This window comes from Puma concolor, chromosome C1 (genome assembly GCF_028749965.1).
Source record: "Puma concolor isolate L17-30 chromosome C1, mPumCon1.1.hap2, whole genome shotgun sequence".
NCBI classification, from domain to species: Eukaryota; Metazoa; Chordata; class Mammalia; order Carnivora; family Felidae; genus Puma; species Puma concolor.
Genome location: NC_141674.1, coordinates 145,839,630 through 145,861,125, shown reverse-complemented (window position 1 = coordinate 145,861,125; position 21,496 = coordinate 145,839,630). Strand labels below are relative to the sequence as shown.

The 21,496-nt window shown below is 35.5% G+C and overlaps 1 protein-coding gene across 1 annotated transcript in view; it reads right to left on the bottom strand.

The window, feature by feature from the left end:
• KCNJ3 (potassium inwardly rectifying channel subfamily J member 3) overlaps nucleotides 1-21,496 on the bottom strand; it is a 154,102-nt gene that overhangs the window by 129,480 nt on the left and 3,126 nt on the right. The window contains exon 2 of the mRNA XM_025928991.2: nucleotides 12,640-12,856. Coding sequence (XP_025784776.2) covers nucleotides 12,640-12,856 — 217 coding nt within the window. The remainder of the gene's footprint in view (nucleotides 1-12,639; nucleotides 12,857-21,496) is intronic.

The following is a 21,496-nucleotide window of genomic DNA, read 5'->3' as shown; positions in this document are numbered from 1 at the left end:
AACTGGTATCTGTACTACTGGTCTAGTAGAACTTGGAACATAGGAGGGCACTCTATAAAAGTTAGGTGACTTCCTTTAGTACATTTAAAGATAAGCAGAATTCAGTTGGACTAGATTGAATTTAAGTATTCAATAACTGAATTAAAAACAAAAGACCATGAGTATACTGCACAGAATGAACATAAAAAGTTCTGCACCAGAGTCTCCCCAATTTTAGCCAGTTAGCCTTAAAAACTTAAGATACCTAGACCTTATTATAAAGGACTACTGTGGGGCACTACCATTTTACAATCTACAGGCTATAACATATTACAATCTTAAGTAAATGAAAAGAATAAGCCATAGAAGTTTGAGAAGCTGTGCATTTCGTGTATAAAAATTAAAATGGAGAGTAATGAAGCATATTTGAAAAAAGGCCACTGGGAGAAATGTAGAGCAAAGCAAAACCAGGAAGAAACAGATAACACATGTTAAGACATTTTTGGAACCGATAATGCTAATCTGAATAAATACACATATACAAAGAGGCTACATCATTTTCTCTCTACATTTTCTAAGTAGTGCTGCCAAATATGGAAGGATTGGAGCCATTTCTGGGAAACTGCTGAATCAGGAGCATGAGTCAGAAAGTAAACCCTTAGCACAGAAAAAGTACTAAAAAAAAAAAAAAAGTGTTGAGAGCTCATACACAAACAGACATACATTCAGTTCATAAGGTCCAAACTTTCTGGAGTCATCAAAGCACCATGCACTCTTCTCTCTCCAAACTTATCTCCTTATATTATGTGAATTTGGAAGAAATCTGTCCTCCTGAGGAAACAGATTTTACCTGGATCTAAATGTTGAGGTACATACAGCACAGAGTTGGTACTGCCTGTGACTAAAGATGGCTCTGAAAACTAATGGCAGGGCATTTTCTATCTTAAATGACAAGAAATCTAAAATAAAAATAAAATTAACCAAAATAAAATAAAGTGCTTAAGTTACATTAAAAATTAATTTAGAGACACAGAAAAAAATTGCTTGACAGTAATTTAAGGGAGACTAAGATGCTCCTTCTCCAAAAGCCTTTAAGATGTAATTATCTCTCTGAAATGGTCTAGACATCACTCTTCTCTGAACTAGGCATCAGGAATGGATCATGAGCTATTCTCAGGCTTATGAATATATTTTTGGCACAGGAGGTTCAACAAATACACCCCATACATAATCAACACATTTAGGTTATATTCCAAGGGTAAGTCACCCTTGGACAACAAAAAAAAATTTCCTCCTTCCTCCTTTGCCCCATGACAAGACCTTCTCAATTTTGTAATGGCACTCTATTATCATCATTAATAGATATTAAAATACCACAGCTTATATAATAACTTCATATTTTTTTTACCTCATTCAACATTTATTTTCAATAACAATAATAATAGCAGCAATGACTTTGCACTTGAATTTCAGTTCTAAGCTCTCCTGAGCAGAATGGGCCAATGATCTTAGCTCTTTTTCAGACAGAGCCCAGGGCATGCAAATAACAAAGTAATAACTAATCAAAATGAAATAATGCCAAACTGGGCCTACTGTCCTTATTTGTCAAAATAAACTTAGTCTATCTGGATCTCAACTCTTACTCATTATCATTTTTTATTAAAAAGCATATTTATATTTATACTTAATCTCTACAATCTCCAAAGAATTTATCCCAGAAAACTCTTCAAATAGTTTAGCTTTAAAGACTAATAGCCAGTATAGGGGCACCTGGGTGGCTCAGTGGGTAGGGTGTCAGACTTCAGCTCAGGTCATGATCTCAAGGCTTGTGAGTTCAAGCCCTGCATCGGGCTCTGTGCTGACAGCTCAGAGCCTGGAACCTGCTGCATATTCTATGTCTCCCTCTCTCTAGCCCTCCCCTGCTCATGCTCTCTCTCTCTCTCTCTCTCTCTCTCTCTCAAAAATAAATAAACGTTAAGAAAAAATTAAAGACTAATAGCCAGTGTTAGTATAAAATTGTGAAATTGTTCTTTTGAACTTTATAGGAAGCATAATGACATTCTGTCCTATGAAAACCTAAATAACCACAGTGTTCTGGTCTAATGCATGTGTTGCAGTTTCAATGATCAGAATTCTCTCCATCAGTGAGTGGCACTAACATCCTTGCTTGGCATTTATAGTACATCTTCACACAATGTTCCACAATAGCTATCACATCTTGTTCTCGGTTATGATGATGAATAGCAAAGCATTTTAATTCATACTCCTGATTTTCACTGTTTTTCTACCCATATTAATTTGCATTTGGCTACATTGATCAGCACAGTCTGCACTGACACAAGGCATTCATCTCTGAAGACTTTAGAAATATAAAGAGCCACGGACTCTTTCATTTGTATAACATGCCAATGTGGTACATTAGGTCAAGATATTGCAGCTGAGTAGTTAATTCAATAAATATAAGTGGCTTTCCTAGTTGCTGGATTGAGGCAGTCTCAAATATAATGCTCTTCATAAGAATCACCTTAGATGCTTATTAAAAATGTAAACTTCCTGAGCCACAAACATCAGACATTGTAACACTGTAAATCTAGGTAAAAGCCCAGAAGTCTGTATTTTATTAAGTATACCATGGGGTTTCAACACAGCTGGTCCCAAAACTCTCACTGAAAATTTCTGAGAATGAGTTAATGTCTAAACTGTGAAGTTCCCTCTCATTGGACTATGCCACATCTTATCCAAAACTGCTTAAACCAATAACAATTCTCCTATGCCTATATTTGACAATTAGCTAGATTATAAAGTTTGCTGACTTATTTTATTCATATCAGCCATATGCAAGATTGTGACAAATATAGTGTTACCCTCCCCAAACCACCTCTCTTCCAGTAATTTACCCAGACCAACCTCCTACACAGCAACAGAAAAAAGTCCATCCTAACATGCTAGGATTATATTAATTAAATATCCTATAAAATATAGCAATGGAAATAAGAGAAAATGACATATATGAAAATAGTCTTTATAAGTATTTGGGGGGCTCCAATGCTGAAAAAGGTGGAGTAAGGAAAATGGTGGAATAACTCCAATCATGAGTTTGAGAAGGTCTAGTCCACTATTATGACCAAATATTCCATTTTGCTCGACTCAGTTTTAGCACTGAAAGCCCCATGCCTCAGAAAGCTTTCAGTCATAGGTCAACCAATAGGTTGATCACCATATTTCATACTTCAATATTTAGGCTTTAAATTCGTAAGGGACATAAAAAATGCCTACAATGGCCTATCAAAAGAAAATGCTAAAGTAGGATTTTATTTAAGAATTGCTCATGAAAATTAAGGCCTTGGATTAAAAAAAAAAAAAAAGGTACCATGGCACCCTAAAATTTGAGCTTTATTTTTCATTCAACAGATTATTCAAGAGGGGTCTCTGAAAAAGAATAAAACAAAAATCACAATTAAGAAGCAATAAATACTCAACAAATATATAATCATAGAAGTTACTAGGAGGAGTATACATTGAGATTTCCAATATATAGACATCCATGTGTTATGGACTTTTAGCTGATAAGGTAGAAAGCCTTCTGAAACACCAACAATTACTTTCAAAGGTAACAGTAATCTGAGCAGGAACAGGAAAACCAAAGAGTTAAACGAGTCACCCCTTGATTGAGGTCCTGGATAAAATAGGTATGAGGGGCTCAATGTTAATGATTTAGAGTCTGAAATGAGAATGGATAAATAAAATTTCCAACGGTCAGAAGAGCACTAGCTCATTTACAATTCCAGCTAGGGGAGTTGCTGATCACTGTTTTCTGACAGATCACTGAAGAGTAATGATTAATTACAATTAATAAAGCTAAAGGGCGTAGATCATTCATAGGGGAACATTATAGGCACATCTCAATTATTTAAAGTTGAACGTCTGCTCTGTGATTTATTCATTACAAAATGTCGAGCTGTTTTCACTACTAAGGAGAAGAGTTAGTGGTTTTATTTACCTTCCTCCATTTATCTTTTTGTTTCTTTGGGTTCTTCAGTTTCTAAGTAGCCTGCAAAACTTCAGTGGGAAGGATCCTAGGGACCTTTTCCCCATTCCTGTTTAATCCCAACTAATAGCTTTGAAACCAGAGGCCTTTTTCATTATTGTCAACAGTCACATAGTTGCCTGAGCCAAACAATTTCAAGCAGGACCTAATTACCTCTGGTCTGGACTACTGTAACTTCCTAATAACTGGTCTGTCTCCGGTCCCAGCCCCATTCAATCCATCCTCCCCCTGCAACCAGAGGGACCTTTCAATCATGTAAATATGACCATGGCATTCTACTGCTTCATATCTTTCAAGGGATTTACTGCCTGCAGAATTAGGTCCAAACTATGACTCAGTGATAGGTTCATCTCCAGCCAGTTTCACTACACATACTCTATACTCTGACCACACCAAAATTATTTGATTCCTCTGACAAAATGAAGCCTTAGTTGCTATCCCTCTGGCCAGGGTGCTGAGCTCTCTTTACCCTTCTGATGACCATTTGCTTCCCTTCCTGTCTCAGCTCATGCTATGTCGTCTGGTGGGGTGGGAGTGGGGGTGTCTTCTCAGACCTCCTGAAGAACAAATCCATTGGGGATCACTATTCTAGACTCCTACTATAGCCTGACACATATCTTTTTTGAGCATATACTGTTAATACTCAATGTCACTCAATTTCTTTCTCCCTGAGGATGTGGGCTTCTTCTGTAATCATTTCTATACTGTCTTACACTTAACATGGATAATCAACAGGCATGTATTGACTGATTTCCTATGAGAAACAATCTGTAACTCAGAAAGCAAGCTTACAAAAAGAGAGAAACTCTATTAAAATCAGTTAAAAATAACAAACAGATCAGAAATGTTTACTGGGATCTACAAAGTACAAAATAAACAGCCATAAAACAAAGTCCTCAATCTTAGAAATTTACAGTTTATCTGGAGATGTAATAAAGTACATGAGTGATGAATGTGAATAATTATACGTGTATATATACATAAAGCAAATATATTTGCAATAGTGTACAGACTATTCAGGACATGGTTTCTCACAATAATGTGCTAATTTTGCAAGTAACTTGGGCATAAAAGGAAATGCAGGCAAATGAGCAATATTAACTGAGAATTCATGAAATAAAACTAGTAGGGCATAGATAACAATAATTTCTAACTCACTAGTAATCAGAACAAAATAATGTCAAATTGGCAGAAAAATTATAATATACATTTTTTGGCAAGGGTATGAGGAAATGGGCATCTTCATACACACCTGTAAGTTGTTAACAATCTTCTGGACAGCAATCTTGACAGACATTAAAAACCAACAGATTTATATGCCTCTTTACCCAAGAATTCCATCTCTAGGAATTTATGTAACTTTGGTGGTAAATTAATTAAAACTATGGACTATAAAATATTCATGTTATTAAAAGGAGATGCCTAAATGTCCCAGACTAGAAGATAGCAAAGATTGGTATGCAATAAAGCCATTAATTATTTTTTTTTTACATTTATTCATTTTTGAGAGACAGAGACAGAGCACAAGCAGGGGAGGGGCAGAGAGAGAGGGAGACACAGAATGAGAAGCAGGCTCCAGGCTCTGAGCTGTCAGCACAGAGCCCGATGCGGGGCTTGAACTCACGAGCTGTGAGATCATGACCTGAGCCGAAGTCAGATGCCTAACCGACTGAGCCACCCAGATGCCCCCAATAAAGCCATTAAAACTAATGGTGTAGAATTATAATTTGATTTGAAAGGTGTTAATACATTAACGTAAGTTATAAAACATCACATGTAGCATAATAACAATATGTCTGAATGCAGACATGTGAAAGGTAAATGACCAATACGGTAACAAGAACAGTATAGTGGTTGAAATTAGGAGTAAAGATTTTATTTTGCATATTTATGGTTTTTAATTGTTCTGTAATGAGCATGTATTTAATAGCCCTTTCATAGTAAAAACAGCTCTTTGAAGCGAAATATTAAAGAAAAGTATAGACTAACAAAACACACATACAAGGAAGACTGAATAAATGTGGTAGTGAAAATGGTATTACTACAGACACAGGTGTCAAAAGTGAGCATCAGTATATGGACATTACAGTACGAAGAGCAGCCTTATTTTCCATGAAGAAATACATGCATTTTAATATGGTAGTCATTGGAGATTTCTGAGCACAGGTAGATAGATCATGAAAGTAGTGTTGTAAGCAAATATACGGGGCAATAGTGGGTAATCTTCATGTAGAGAGAGATCTTAAGTCCACTCCTGAGACAACTGGTGTAATTTAGAAGCATTATTATATGGGCTTAAAGAAGAACTGAATTGAGAGACATCAGTAGGAGAGAGGAGCAGCCAAGCACCCTACTCCTTTGGAGCCTTTTCTGATACCTCTCCCTGGAATGCCCTTCTGCCAGGTACTAGCTTTACTTAAGACACAGTAGGCTCAAATGTCATCTTCTCATTATACCACCCTGATTTCCCTATGCTCCCAATCCCTTTTGCCTTATTTTTTCCATAGCATGGATCACTTTCAACATCCTAGATGAAGCACTTCATTTTGTTTTCTGTTTCCTACATAAGAATATATATGTTCCCTCAAGGGCAGGAACTTTTGTTGTTGTTAACTAATGTGTCCTCTAGGATCAAAATAGTGTTTAGCCTCTAACAGTTGTTCAACAGGAACTTGTGGAGTGAACAACTACATATAAAAAGGGAAAGAGGTAGAGAGTCTGAGATAAAACTGCAAACACTAATAGTGAGAAACTTTCCCAATGAGGATGTTTAATTTTAACATAAGATGAGGACTTGGTATTCGGACAAGCTGACTCTGAATTAAAACAGTGGCATCCAGGGGCACCTGGGTGGCTCGGTCTATTAAGCCTCCAACTCTTGAATTCATTTCAGGTCACGATTTCATGGTTCATGAGTTCAAGCCCTGCATTGGGCTCAGAGCCTGCTTGGGATTTGGGGATTTTTCTCTCCCTCTTTCTCTACACCTCCCCCCCGCCCCCAAACTGCTCATGCTCACTCGCTCTCTCTGTAGCTCTCTCTCTCAAAATAAACAAATACATAAACAAATATTTAAAAAAAAACAAAAAAAAAAAAAATAAAACAAAACAGTGGCATCCAAGTAAGGAAAATGCCCAGGAAGTTAAGGATAAATATAGGACCATAGTTGGTGAGGTTTCATAGCTAAGGATAAAAGGAATAGTGGACTTGTGATTATTTTGTGAATTCAAGTTAAAAAAAAAAAAAAGAAAAAGAAAGAAAAGAAAGAAAAGAGAAGAAAAGAAAAGAAAAGAAAAGAAAAGAAAAGAAAAGAAAAGAAAAGGTGAATATCTAGATTCCCAACGAAAGAAGGTAATGGCAGAGATTTACATTTATAGGAAAAAGGAAGAAGCGGTGATGCAGGATATAAGGAACAACTGGAAAGTATAAATTAGAAGAAGCAGAAAAATAAAGAGAGGGAGAATGTGATGTCATTGAATCCGGGGACAAACCAGGAGTATAAAGGGACAAATAATGAGTTTTGTATTTTCTTCAAAGATCTCGAAATGTCTGAGAGCAAATACAGTCAAAGGGATATTAGATATTAGGTATGTTAAGTATAGGAACTTGAGTCACGGGGTGGTAGGGTGCAGAACTAGCTGTAAAGGAGATGGTTTTAGACAAGAAGAAGGACACTTTTCCCCACAGACACCCAGAAAGAGAAGATAATTGTGAGAAAAGGATAAGGAGAGTAAAAAAAATGTATAAAAATTGAAGCATCACATTCTTTTTGATAGAATAGGTGGAGATGATATGCCAAGGAAAGGATACGACAGCTGGGACTGGGGGCATGGTAAGAGAGAAAAGGTCTAAAATAGCTCCCACAGGGAGAGAGCCTGGGAGTACAGAAAAGACAATTAAAAAGACTGCCAAATAGCAGCAGAGAGCAGATTGAAGTTTGAAAGCATCCAGTTCTAATGAGCCAAATCTGCAATGCTGTTTGCCTCTAGCAGCGCTCTCTCTCCTGGGAAAAGCAGCAGAGGGAGCAAGAGGGAGACGTAACACAGGTTTTAGAAATTTGCTGGACTAGCAAAGAAGCAAAGGTTATTAATGAAGAGGCAAATCTCATGCTCCTCGTTGGGAGTGAAAATCTAACTCATTTGTAGCAAGGATGGCAAAAATGCCTGAGTCTTATCACTGAGGGGCACTTCCAAGGAAGTGGGGAAAGTAATTATTGTGAGTTCTGAGCCAAAAGCTAAAACTTTCAAGGAAATTAGAAAGATTCTCATTTCTCACCACCACCACCATCACTCCTGCGGAAACTACAGGAATGGGAAGAAGCAAAACCTAAATGAGACCAGAAGACTCTTATCAGAGGACTGCTACAAAGTGAGCAACTTTGTTACTCTGTGTGTGTGTGTGTGTGTGTGTGTGCACGCGCGCGAGGGCATGCTGGGGAAGGTGGGCTGGACATTACCACTAATACAAAAAAAGTGGTAACTGTCTAAAGTTTTATGCATTTCTAAGACATTAGGGTCACTCATTTTTGTTTTTCATTTTTTAAATCTTATTTACTCATCTTGAGAGAGAGAGCGTGATCAGAGCAGGGGCAGAGAGAGAGACAAGAGACAGAGGATCCCTGGGGCGCCTGGGTGGCGCAGTCGGTTGAGCGTCCGACTTCAGCCAGGTCACGATCTCGCGGTCCGGGAGTTCGAGCCCCGCGTCAGGCTCTGGGCTGATGGCTCAGAGCCTGGAGCCTCTTTCCGATTCTGTGTCTCCCTCTCTCTCTGCCCCTCCCCCGTTCATGCTCTGTCTCTCTCTGTCCCAAAAAAAATAAATAAAAAAAAACTTTGGGAAAAAAAAAAAAAAAAAAAAAAAAAGAGACAGAGGATCCCAAACAGGCTCTACACAGTGTCAGTGCAGAGCCCTATGTAGGGCTCGAACTCACGAACCATGAGATCACGACCTGAGGCAAAATCTAGATCCAGATGCTCAACTGACTGAGCCACTTAGGTGCCCCAGGGTCACTCATTTTTAAATAAACTACAAGAGAACCTACTAGAAAAAAAACGTATTTTGTTTATTACACAAAGTTTGAGGTTCCTAAATTATTCCTCTACCAGATAAGCACACGCCTTGCTTTTTAATCAAATCCCAACACTTCCCATTGGTACAATACAGTTGTTTGTAGGGCAGAGGTGGCCCCTCCACCTCTCTGACCTCTCACTCTACTCCCACATTGTTCACTCTGCTCCAACCACCTCTGCCTCCCTTTAGGAATAATTCAAGCTGATTCCTAACTTAGAACCCTTGACTGCTATGCTGTTCCCCCAGACAGGCCTAGGAGGGCCTTCTTGACAGTCAGGCCTCTGTTTAAGTGTCACCTCGGAGAGAACTCTTCTGTCAACCTTAAGTGCCCCGAGATGCACCCTTTATCCCATCACCTGGTTTTGTATTCCATCACCTGTTTTATTCCTGACACATTTTACCTCATAACATCTTGCTTATTTTTCTTGTTTTGCCATACACCTCCCCCATTTAATATGACCCCCGTGAGGTAAGGGATTCTGCCTGTCTTAGCCACCACCATATGACCAGCATTTCAAATACTAGCAAGCACACAATATACATTCAATTATTTGTTTGATGAATGAATGAATGACAGGCACTTATATTTTAATGCTAAATATGATGGAAAGTAACACTGAGTATATGGTTTACTCATCAGACTGTGTACCAAAAAACATGAGAGATAAAAATTATATTGCTTCTCTCTCAGAACATCCCAAAATATCGTATCTATCTTATTCTAAGCAATAAAATATATGAGAAAGTAAATTTGACCGTGAATGGAAGGACAAAGGAAGAAACACCCATGACGATGACTCTAAATACATCTCAGTGAAGATATAAATGATCAAAATGACATAAAAATGTTTATCTTATTTTTACTAACCTCAGGGAGGTCTGGAAATATAGGCAGATTTTACAGAATTTGAACAGTGTGGGATTTAATTAGGGCATATACATAAACAAAATGTCAGACAAATTTTCCACAAAATAACTCTAAAATTATGCGTAATGTTTTTACTGTTTGTCTTGCTATATAAGATCTAGAAACATACTTAATTAAGAGGCTAAGAGGAAGCAGACCTTAATCTCTTCTCCATAAAAGGCAATCTCAAAATAAGAAATTCAGTCTCTAGTCAAGTTTTCACACACTCTATGGAAAGTATTCTCTGCCAGTTCAGTGTTACCAAAAAAAAAAAAAAAAAAAAGCAAAACAAAACAAATAAACAAACAAAAATCAGGGGAGGAAATGTTAAAATCTGAACTCTTAATGAATAATTTAATGTACAAAACTCCTAAAGACCTTATGTAGGACATTATTTATTAACAAATTCTTCTGAAATCTGATGAAGAAAAATCAGTTAATACACAGGTATATTTTCAAAACAATATTTTCAAAACATGTTATTATTCTCTTAACATGCCCATGTAGAAGCCAAAACTGAAAAGATTAATGAACAAGGAAACCTCTAATGAACCCAAATGGAGAGATGTTCTACAGAATACCTGGACTATACTCTTCCGGTACATCAAGGACAAGAACACAATAGTACAGTTGAAGAAGTATTCCATCTTGAGACTAAGAAGACAAGTAAACAAATGAAGGGCAAAATCCTTAAACTGATGTTGAAGGGAGGTGCCCAGGTAGCTATGCAGGAAATTACTAGAACAGATGAAATTTGAACATAGACCCTGAGCTAAATGACAGCATTCTAACATTGTTAAATTTCCTATTTTTTTTAATTGTACCATGATTCTTTTGAAAAATTTTCTCATTCTTCAGGAACACAAACCAACTAGGGATAAACAGGAAAAAATGGATGGATGGATCGATCCATCGATCAATCTATCAATTGACTGGCCTAATGAAAAATTTCGAAGACTGTCAAGTGAAACAGAAACTTCACTCATGTCAGTGATTAGAATAACAATAAGTAACTAGTAAACAGATGTGTCAAAGATAGAACCATATGCTATAAAACATAAATCAATAAAAATCACAACATCTGCTGTTTTAAGTTCTAACAATATATTATTTCAATAGATGAAACCTTATAAAAATTGAAATTGAAATATAAAGATTTATTGAAGTAAAAACTAAATATAAATATTTATTAAATAAAATATACCACGACATCATTTCAATTTTAAATTAAAAACATAATTGGAGGATTTAAACCACAAAATAGTCCACAGAAATCAAATTCCAGACATAGACTGATAAGTTAAATCTTTACTCACTGTCCTTAAAAATTTTGATTTTTAAACTGAAACACTAATAATAAAATAATAGTAATACAACATGCAGCTTTGGGGTGGTTATTACATCATTCTTACTTTATAGAGAAAGAAAAGAAGCTTATAGAGATTAAGTATCTTGCCCAAAATTTAAACAGTGGTCTGTGACAAATGTTCAAAGATTATAAGAGCCTGCCTTCCCTTGCTCCTTGGACAAAACTTTATGCCAGGATGGGAAATTTTTTCTTTATGTAACACTTCCAATCTTAGTATAAAGCTTGAACATGTCTACATTACTGCCAATGTTACTTTCAAAATTCCTATAGTTTATATATAATAATTAGCATCTTAAGGTGGAGAATGACATTGGTAGAAAAAACTCAAAGCTAAAATATTTCTTGCTTTTTCATTACTTGTAGAAAGGGCAAAATTCAAGATACACACACATACATGTATACCTGCACTTATTACGTGTGTGAGTGTGTGTGTGTGTGTGTGTGTGTGTGTGTGTGTGTGTGTGTGTGCGTGCACATGCATGCGTGCTCATCTAGATATTATATTGGTTTCAGGCATGTAGTAGGTTCCAAATCACTGGGCAATACTCAGACCCCAAATAATGTGCTCCGATTTCTTGTTTATTTCCTTTGCAACCTGTCTCTCCTCACAATGCAGCAAACTGTGACTATTTGGGACATACCAATATTAAAGTGCATCTTAAGGAATGACATACAGGACATAGCTATACCAAAGCAGAAAAAGAAGAAAAACCTCTTTTAAAAATTTTTTTGGTCAAGGTTCAGCTGAGGAAATCTACTGACCCACTTTGAAATTAAAATGCTGTTTTAGCACAGACACACACAGGGAATTTTCCACTGAGGTTGCACATAGTAGCATATCAAAGCTCTACCAATGACACCCGAAACACCATCCCCAAGGCAAGAATATGCATGCTGCATTTCGGCAGCTCACTAATTACCCCGAATTTATCTTAACCTTAAATCTTTAAAGAAAAATTATGATTATAGGAAATCCAAGTTTGCAATTAAACTAGAATATCATAATCATTTCTAGGAGTCATCTCAGTTTCTTTTCTTTTTTTTTTTTTTTGCAGTATTCCTGACTTATCGTTACATATGCAATCATCATAACAGTAATCTTCACTTTCAAAGTGGTATCAACTTAATATTACGAAGACATAAGAGACAAGTCATTACTTTCATTATCGTGAACGGAGACATTTCGACCAATTCATGACAGATATTGTGCATGTAATATAATGTTATTATGGAACAAAGAAATTTGATGACATATCCATGTTTTTACTCACCAGTTGTTTCCACAATGCCTTCTAGGATGACGACAATCTCGAACTGTTCACTTTGCATGCTTCGCTGGGATAGGTCATAAAAGGGGCTTTTGGCATCGATCACGTGGCAAATTGTGAGGGGGGAAACAAGAAAAAGTTGATCTGCCCCTGTACTAAAACCTACATCCAGTTCAAGTTGGTCAAGGGGAAGGAACTCACCCTCAGGTGTCTGCCGAGACTAGACAAGCACACAGAAAAAGAGAAGAAATCACCACTTGTACTGAAATTTTCAAGGCAGCCCAACAGTAATTTACATCATTGCCAACATTCTGCACTATCAATCATCTGCAACAAAATCCAAACAAATCATTATGCAGCTATGTTCTAGCAAATGGGCCGAAATCCCACATAGCTCATGGGGAACATACATGCATTATTTATAATATACGACTTACTATAATTACCATTCCCTAACTCATGAGCTTTGGAGAAATGCCTGGTCCAACAATGGCTGTTAGCACAAACTGTGGAACTGAGTGTACATGGCTACTGCTTGACATAAATCACTCCAGGATAACTCACTGCATGCCAGATTTGTTTTCCTCACAAAGCAAATAAGTAAGCAATTCTTTGGAAGTTTGTTGAAGCTGAAAAAGGTTGATCATAATTGAAGAAGAGATTTATTGCATCGTTACAAAGCAAAACAACAATTTTTCTAGGACTTTTGTAAGGTAACAAATCGATATAAACTTTTATATTAAAGTGAAGATGTTATCATATTATGTATCCGACAGCTCACATAATATAAGGAAAAGGCGTATGCTGTTAGCTGATGGCTTTCAAACTCCTAATAGTATACTGTATTAAAGTGTTTAGCTCTCTGTTTTATGAATTTTAAAACACACTGTAAAAATTGTGCCAAATTGAAGTTTTTTAATCAAAATGCAATTAGAAATCTATACTGGGTAAACTTACAATTTACCAAAACTTTCGTAAGTTGGTGGCATTCAGTATAAGTAGAAATCATCATAAAACTTAAATTGCTTACATGATAACAGTCTGAAAGATTAATTAAAACTGACTATTAACAATTAGCAAACCATGCAAGTAAACTTCTTTCTGTTCTATTCATTCTCACTTTATTTTCCGTATCTGTTCCTTAGAAGGATCATGTATAATAAAACATTTGTTTAATTTAAATGATGATGCCAGTAAAAAGGGTTAAATAGTTGCATACAGAAAAATGTGAGGGAAATGGGGCTTGGAAGAATCCAATATATTTAACAGACTCTGCCAAGCTAATTTAACAAACAAAACAATCTGTAACACTGGTCTGTCCAATGAAGTGGCAATTTAAAGACAAAATCCTTACTTTCAGGGTTCCAAGAAATACAATGGCTTTTTATGTGGAATAAATGAGTCTGAAAACACTGAGAAATATGGTTTAGTAAGATGTCCTCTGTGGCAAAATAGAACCAAGCGAGCGGTAGACTGTTAGGGCAGTGATTGCTGCCGAGTCTCAACGGCAAAATCAGTCAATTAGGCAGGCTACTTTGTATTTAGTGATACTCAGGAATTTTGTTTGTGTAGAAAAAATTCAATGAAATACTGAGCTATGACTTGTGAGCAGTTGAGGAGGAGAAGGAGAAGAAGAAGAGGAGAAGGAGGAGGAGGAAGAAGAGGAGTAAGGGGAGGAGGAGGAGGGAAGAAGGGGAAGGTATTGGGGAAGGAGGGGGAGGAGGAAGAAGAGAAGAAAAGGGAATGGGAGGAGGAGGAGAAATAATAATCATAATCATAATCACCACAATAATAATAATGATTCTGACAAGAAAAAAATCCAGGGAAAAACCTGATAGTCCAAAAATAAAAAGAGTAGTTCTAACAACCAATGTTGGAGAAAACGAGACATTTCTAAGCCAGTAGAGTTACCTATGCTTCTAAATTCATTCTCAAATTAGTAAAACATGAATGAGACTAGCACTGTTCCAACTCTAGAAATGCATAACAAGTATTCATTAATATTACAAAATAAAAGCCAAAAACAAAACAAAAACAAATAAATACAAAAACCCTAAGTCATTGTTCTCTCACCTAGTAAGAAACAGGTGCTATATAAACACAAGGTGGTATTCTGGTGTTTATAATTAGTGAACAGAATTTAGGTCGTTTCACTAACTATTCTAAGCTCTGCTTTTTCTGTACTAAATGAAAACGTTCCCAAAAATAATTCGTTAAGAACTCAATTCTCCATTTATTTTAAAATAATTCTCCCCCAAAAGATGTTTTTCTAATTTTTATGTATATAAATCAAAACTAAAATTAATATATATATATATATATATATATATATATATATATATATATATATATATAAAATTAATCCCTTCCTTTCTATACCTGTGCCCCATTCTAAAAGGCTGTAATCTATTAACTTTTATATTCTCTGATCATTCAACAAACCATAAAGGGATGTGGCCTAAAAACAAGCTTTCAGGAGAATGCCAACCTAGAATAAGAAATATTCCATTTTTAGCAAATCAGTTTATTCACATAGAGGTAATTTAGAGTGAAATACGTAGGAGTCTGTTCCGTTCAGACTCCATACATGTTCTGATTTTAAAAATTTGTTCAAAATTATACCTATGTATAATTATACCTATGTTCCCCCTCCCCAAATGCTTTATATGCTATCCAAGTCATAGAAGAAACAAAGTTGACAACTGTACCTATTATGTGACACTACGTGGAAAGTAACACTTTCCTTACTTTGAAAGATGTTTTCCATGCTTACATATTTTTCAGATAAAATTCCCTGCATACTCATTGAAAATTATTTTCCAGTGAATGCCATATAATTTAACCTTTCTTTAAATTGCTCTGAGATACCATAGGTATCCACAATTTTATCCTTTGGGTCTTCTTCCTTCATGGTAGGCCAACAAATATTTCAACTATAAATATGTTCACCTCCCTGATTTTTGTTCACTTCTCTAACCCTGTGATAGACTGGGAAGCCTATCAATCACTGTGAAGTAAATAGAAAGATGTTCTATTTAGAGGAGTGAAGGGTGTGGTTTGAGTATGGCAGGTGCTTACAGTACTGCAATTGTTTGAAGTCTGAGCTCCTGGCTAGAGCAAGGTTATCTTATCAGTGCTCAGCCAAATACTTGCAATGTTCCAGAAACCTACATACACTTACCAAATACATTTTCAGAAGCACACACATTTTACTATAGGCTTACAAGGAATTCTAATCTAGGCTTTTCTAATTCTGGTGCAATTCCAGAGATTCTTCTGGAACAAAGAGGGGAAAAACCCTATGTTAGTTCTAAGTCTCTCAACTTGTATAAGTGGAGTGAGAGAACTTTTGTTCAAGGAACTGTGATATACACATGTAAGTGAAAAAGGAAATACAGAAAAGAGTTAGGTATGTGCCTTCATAAAATTAAAATGTGCTCTCTATCTTGAGTATATGATAAATCAGTAGCATTGATATTCCATCAGTTTCAAGTTTTCTTATTTAGCTATCAATTACCATATCTCACCCAGGAATTTTTGTAACAGGCAAAAAATTGTAGATAAAAATCAAGCTAACCTTTCTTTACTATGTCACCTTAAGAATTTTGAGAAGAAATCCTTCATTAATAGAGCAGTTTGCTTATGGTCCACATTATTTCCTTTAGCTCTACAAACCTCCTAATCCTAAAGGGTATGCAGAACCATGATCATTTCCTAGATAAAAATGTATAAATAAATACAGTCAGGATCAATAATAATTAAAAATAATTGCTAGAGACTCAGATTGATGTTAGTAAATTGTTAAAATTTCTAAAAATCTGATAACTACAGTTAACTTTTTCTGATGAAATAATCATTTAGATCATAAAATGATTCAATAAGAAAGTAAGAAAGAGGTCCAAAAAAAAAAAAAAAAACAGTTCATGGAAAATTTGAAATACTCGGGGCACCTGGGTGGCGCAGTCGGTTAAGCGTCCGACTTCAGCCAGGTCACGATCTCGCGGTCCGTGAGTTCGAGCCCCGCATCAGGCTCTGGGCTGATGGCTCGGAGCCTGGAGCCTGTTTCCGATTCTGTGTCTCCCTCTCTCTCTGCCCCTCCCCCGTTCATGCTCTGTTTCTCTCTGTCCCACAAATAAATAAACGTTGAAAAAAAATTAAAAAAAAAAAAAAAAAAAAAAAAAAAAAAAAAAAAAGAAATACTCAAAAATTTAGAACTCAGTTTAAAAACACAAGGACCTGAGAATGACTTCCATAAAACTTTTATTCTCATTTGTATGGAATTTGGGGAAGAAAATAGGCACCTTTCTGCCATTTTAAAGCCTTTCTGGTTGACTGCATTATAACAAATTCTGAGTTAAGAAAAAAATTAAAGAAATCTAAGGCTTAAAGTTCAAGTTTACTGTGCAAAAATTATAAGTAGAACATGTAGCAATAATTTCTAAGTTATCCTTCAGTATAAAAATTTTGCTATTTAAAAGTAGTATTTTTATGATGTACATTTTAATTATATATAAAATGACTCTGAACTCCCATAAAGTCTAAAAGAGAGCTACAAGATAATCAATTACAAATTCTGACTAAAAGTGGAAAAGAGATTCAAAAGTCACAGATGCCTGAAAAGGACTATCAATGTCATGGACTTTATAGACAAATAGTTTTCATATTACAGATGAAGACTGTTGAGCACATGTCCAAAGACACACTGCATGCACACGTGCACACACACACACACACACACACACACACACACACACAGCTCTGAGATGCACATTTAGAACTGCCCTGGCAGACCTACATTTGGCCATCCTCCTCTGAGAGATTTGTGACCAGTTGTCCACATTCATTCAACAGGAACACACTGCACCAATACAATCAATCTCTTTGCAGCCTTTCTCCCATCTCTCCAACCCATAACAGTGTTCTAATTATAACCACTGTACTCTTTCCTAGCTCGGAGGGAGGCTAGGGGAATTTTGAAAAGAACATTTAATCACTACCATCTGATTCATGAGATGTTCCTCTATCATATTCCAAGGCTTGTCCAGTGCCCGACTACCTTCGACAAGTCCCCACTGGAAAAGGCCAGTGGTTAGGAAAGGAAAAGAGACAAAAAGAGGCTAAGACGGAGAGAGCAAGCCCTTCTGGCCTCCAGCCTCCTGCTATTTTATCTGTAATTTCATTTCTCCTCTTTAAACATGCAGTGTGTGTGTGTGTGTGTGTGTGTGTGTGTGTGTGTGTTGTGTGTGCGTGTCGAATATAAGCTGAAGACACAAAGAACGTAAAATGAGGTCGGAGTGCTATCTGCAAGCTAAAATTAGGAAATAAGCCAAAAGCAGGTACAAGAATAAGCAACGAAAATGTCCTGTGACTCGAAGCAGTTCTGGCAATGGTTTTGGGACTCAGATCAAAATTCAAGTCCGGTACAGGAGAGTGTGGACCTGACCTAGAATTTTTTCTGGACTGTCTATAACTACATTGCACATTTCTTCTGGCTCCATAAGCTTGAACTCCTATCAAAACTCGGGTAGAAAAAATATGACCAACATCAAGCCTTAAATAAAAAATTTTAATGCTGAGATAATCATCCATAAATATGTTTATTTTTATGACAAGAAAGTACCTGATAGAATGGAATGGAATTTGTCTTGTAATAAATTGTGTGAGGTTTTTATACCATTCAAATGAAGGAACAGGTTTATAAGTCCTTGAGGGCCTTTTATGGAATTTATAACTGTGGACAGAATTTGTAACCCTACATGCACATTTCCCCTCCTACTCACCAAACACCCTCAAATCCATCAAATGCTTTTTCCTACTTCTCTTTATCATTTGTTCTTACCTACTGCGGTTTATTTGTGGGTCTTTATGTCCCTTATTTCTGTTCACACTGTTCCCCTGAGTACAAGCCACTCTGTACTTTTCAGGAACCATATTAAAAATAAAACAAAGCAAACAAAACAACATATCACTACTACTTTTTAAAAGAATGAGAATTCTGCTTAAAAAAAAACAAAAACAAAAACAAAACAAAACAAGTCCTGTACCTACTGGAGAATTATTGTACTTGTGTTGAAGAAAGCAAAGCTAGGCCAAGTAGGAACTGTGCTTTCTTTTTAAAGACATAATGAATCCACCTAAAAAAAAAAAAAAAAATCAACGATTATAGGATCTAGCCCTTAGAATTCTGGGGAACTCAGTCTTAGGCTTTTTGAATATTCTTACTGATAGTTTGTATAATATTCAGAATAACAGTGTTTATTAGATATTCATTTGTGGATTTAATTTTTTAAAAGGTGACTAATTATCTCAAGATCAAAACAAAATTGGCCAAGTCCAATTGGTGGAAAGAGTCAGTCATACAAAATAAAGTCACATAGAGGCAAACACATAACTGCATTTCAGTGCAAGGTATGAAATGGAGACAAATAATAATAAATATATGAAAAAAAATCAGGAATCATGTGGTCCAGAAATCATTGTGGTTAAAAGATTAACAAAAGGTTAGGACATGTGAAGAGGATGAAGAACTTACTGGTTTAAAAACAACAATTTTGTTTTTTATTGCATCTGAACTTGCTCACGTTCATATGGGGAAACTAGACAGCATCCAAACTGAGTATTCATAGAAAGAAAATTTTATTTATAAAGGTAATACAAAAAGAATATATATGATACATCAGAAGGTGATTGCACACCAGTACCTTTCAATAAGTGAAAGTTAAGGGTTGCATAGCTGCTCTCCTAGGAAAAAGAGATAACTATAGGGGCGCCTGGGTGGCTCAGTTGGTTAAGTGTCTGACTTCGGCTCAGGTCATGATCTCGGGGTCTATGAGTTCGAGCCCAGCATCAGGCTCTGGGCTGACAGCTCAGAGCCTAGAGCCTGATTCAGATTCTGTGTCTCCCTCTCTCTCTGCTCCCCCCCGCCCCCACACTCTGTGTCTCTCTGTCTCTCAAAGATAAATAAATGTTAAAAAATTTAAAAAAAGAAAGATAACTATATGCAATGAATAACAATATGAAGAAATACAATTACCCTTCTGTGAGAAAAATGTATTCTTATTTCTACATTTCAAAACATGTATCCAACAATAATTGCTTTTAAATTTACTTTATGTAAATATAGTTTGACTGGGTGCCTATAATAAACACATGATGGCTTCTGAATAATAAGTTAGTGAATTATTGAATAATGTATCAAGAAATATTATTTAAATCTTCCCTAACAAGGTGTACGTCAAGGGCAGTCAACTATTAGTGTTAGATTTATAGAAAAGAGTGAGATTTCCGTATCCTTTAAATCCAACACTAAATTACAGGGTCCAGAGTTAGAGCCATCAGCCTCAAGTTTAGGAATTTTTATTAAAACTTTCAACTGGAAGATACATTAATTTAACATGAGCAGGCTATGTATTAGTTCCTATAGTGTAGTTTTCTTGTTTTTAAAGAAAGGTACCTAAAATAAATTGAAAATTCAAAAAAAAAAGAAAATTCAAATAAAGCATTAATATGGAGATGAGAAAAGGAAAAGAGAAAATATCCATTTTAAAAGAACTTCCTGTAGCTATATTTATTTAAAAAAATTATACATTTTAAAGAATAACTTTCAATTATATCCTTCAATTTTTATTTAATATGTCCTTTTTTTCCTGAGAAAAAAACCAACCACTGCAGGCATAAAGTTGGAAGATGCATATTTGAATACCAAAATAAACTGCAGTATTTGCAAGGTTGAAAGACAGGAACAGAGTTGAAATAAAATTTTGCTTTCACATAGGGGTGTGTGGTTGGCTCAATAGATACAGCATGTGACTCTTGATCTGAGGGTCCTGACCTCAAGCCCCATGTTGGGGTTAGAGATTACTTAAAAAAAAATTGCTTTAATATAAGACAGAGAAGTTTTATAAAAAAAATAAAATAAAATAAAAAAATAAAAAAAAAACTTTAATCAAAACTTAGAAAATTAAAAAGTATGCACGTAAAATTCATAGTAGCAAGGATAAGAAAGACATATCCATGTTCTTACTGTCTTCCCAAAAACAGAAATTACTTTACAATCATTAAATAATACTAATACTGAAAAATAAGTTTTTATTCAAAAATAAGGAAACAATAGAAAAAATATAAATTAAATTAGATAATAGAAAGAACACAGACTAGAATTATCATTGATGATTATGTTTTTTGTTGCCTTAAGATTCCAAATTTCTGTATATCAAAAAAATACATCTTATATTTAAAATGTCACACAGAGGTTAAAAGAGGAAGCTAAATATGTGTAATAATATTTAACAAGAAGACTGCATAAGACTGATATCAAAGCATTTTAGTTATTACTTGAAGATTATGGTACAGCTCCTCTTTCAAAATATAGTTGGCTGTCTTAGGTCACTTCATCTCAGTCCCTAAGAGAAAATGAGAGTAACTTATTAAGGGCAAATCTCCCCTCTAATTTTGTTGAATGTTATTAGTTCCCTAATAAACAGGACTCCTTTTTAATGAAGTCTAAGGAACTGACAAGAAATATGATAATTCATTTTAATTACCATGGCTACAGGAAAAATCAACTCAAACAAACTACACTAATTGGCTGGCTAAAGAGCTGACCAACCCACATCACAGAAAGCAGGACATTTCACCAAAATTTTGTTGAAGTATAAACTGACACCACATGTCAATTATTTTTACTTCTAACACTGATCTCTTCTAACAAATCATAAGAATTTTATAAGAATATTAGGTATATTAATTTAAACAGATGTTGTTTTATCACCTTGTGTTAATATAGCACCCTGATCCAAATTTGCCAATGCCATACATTTATTATTATTATTTTTTTAATCAGGACACTCCTTAAGGTATA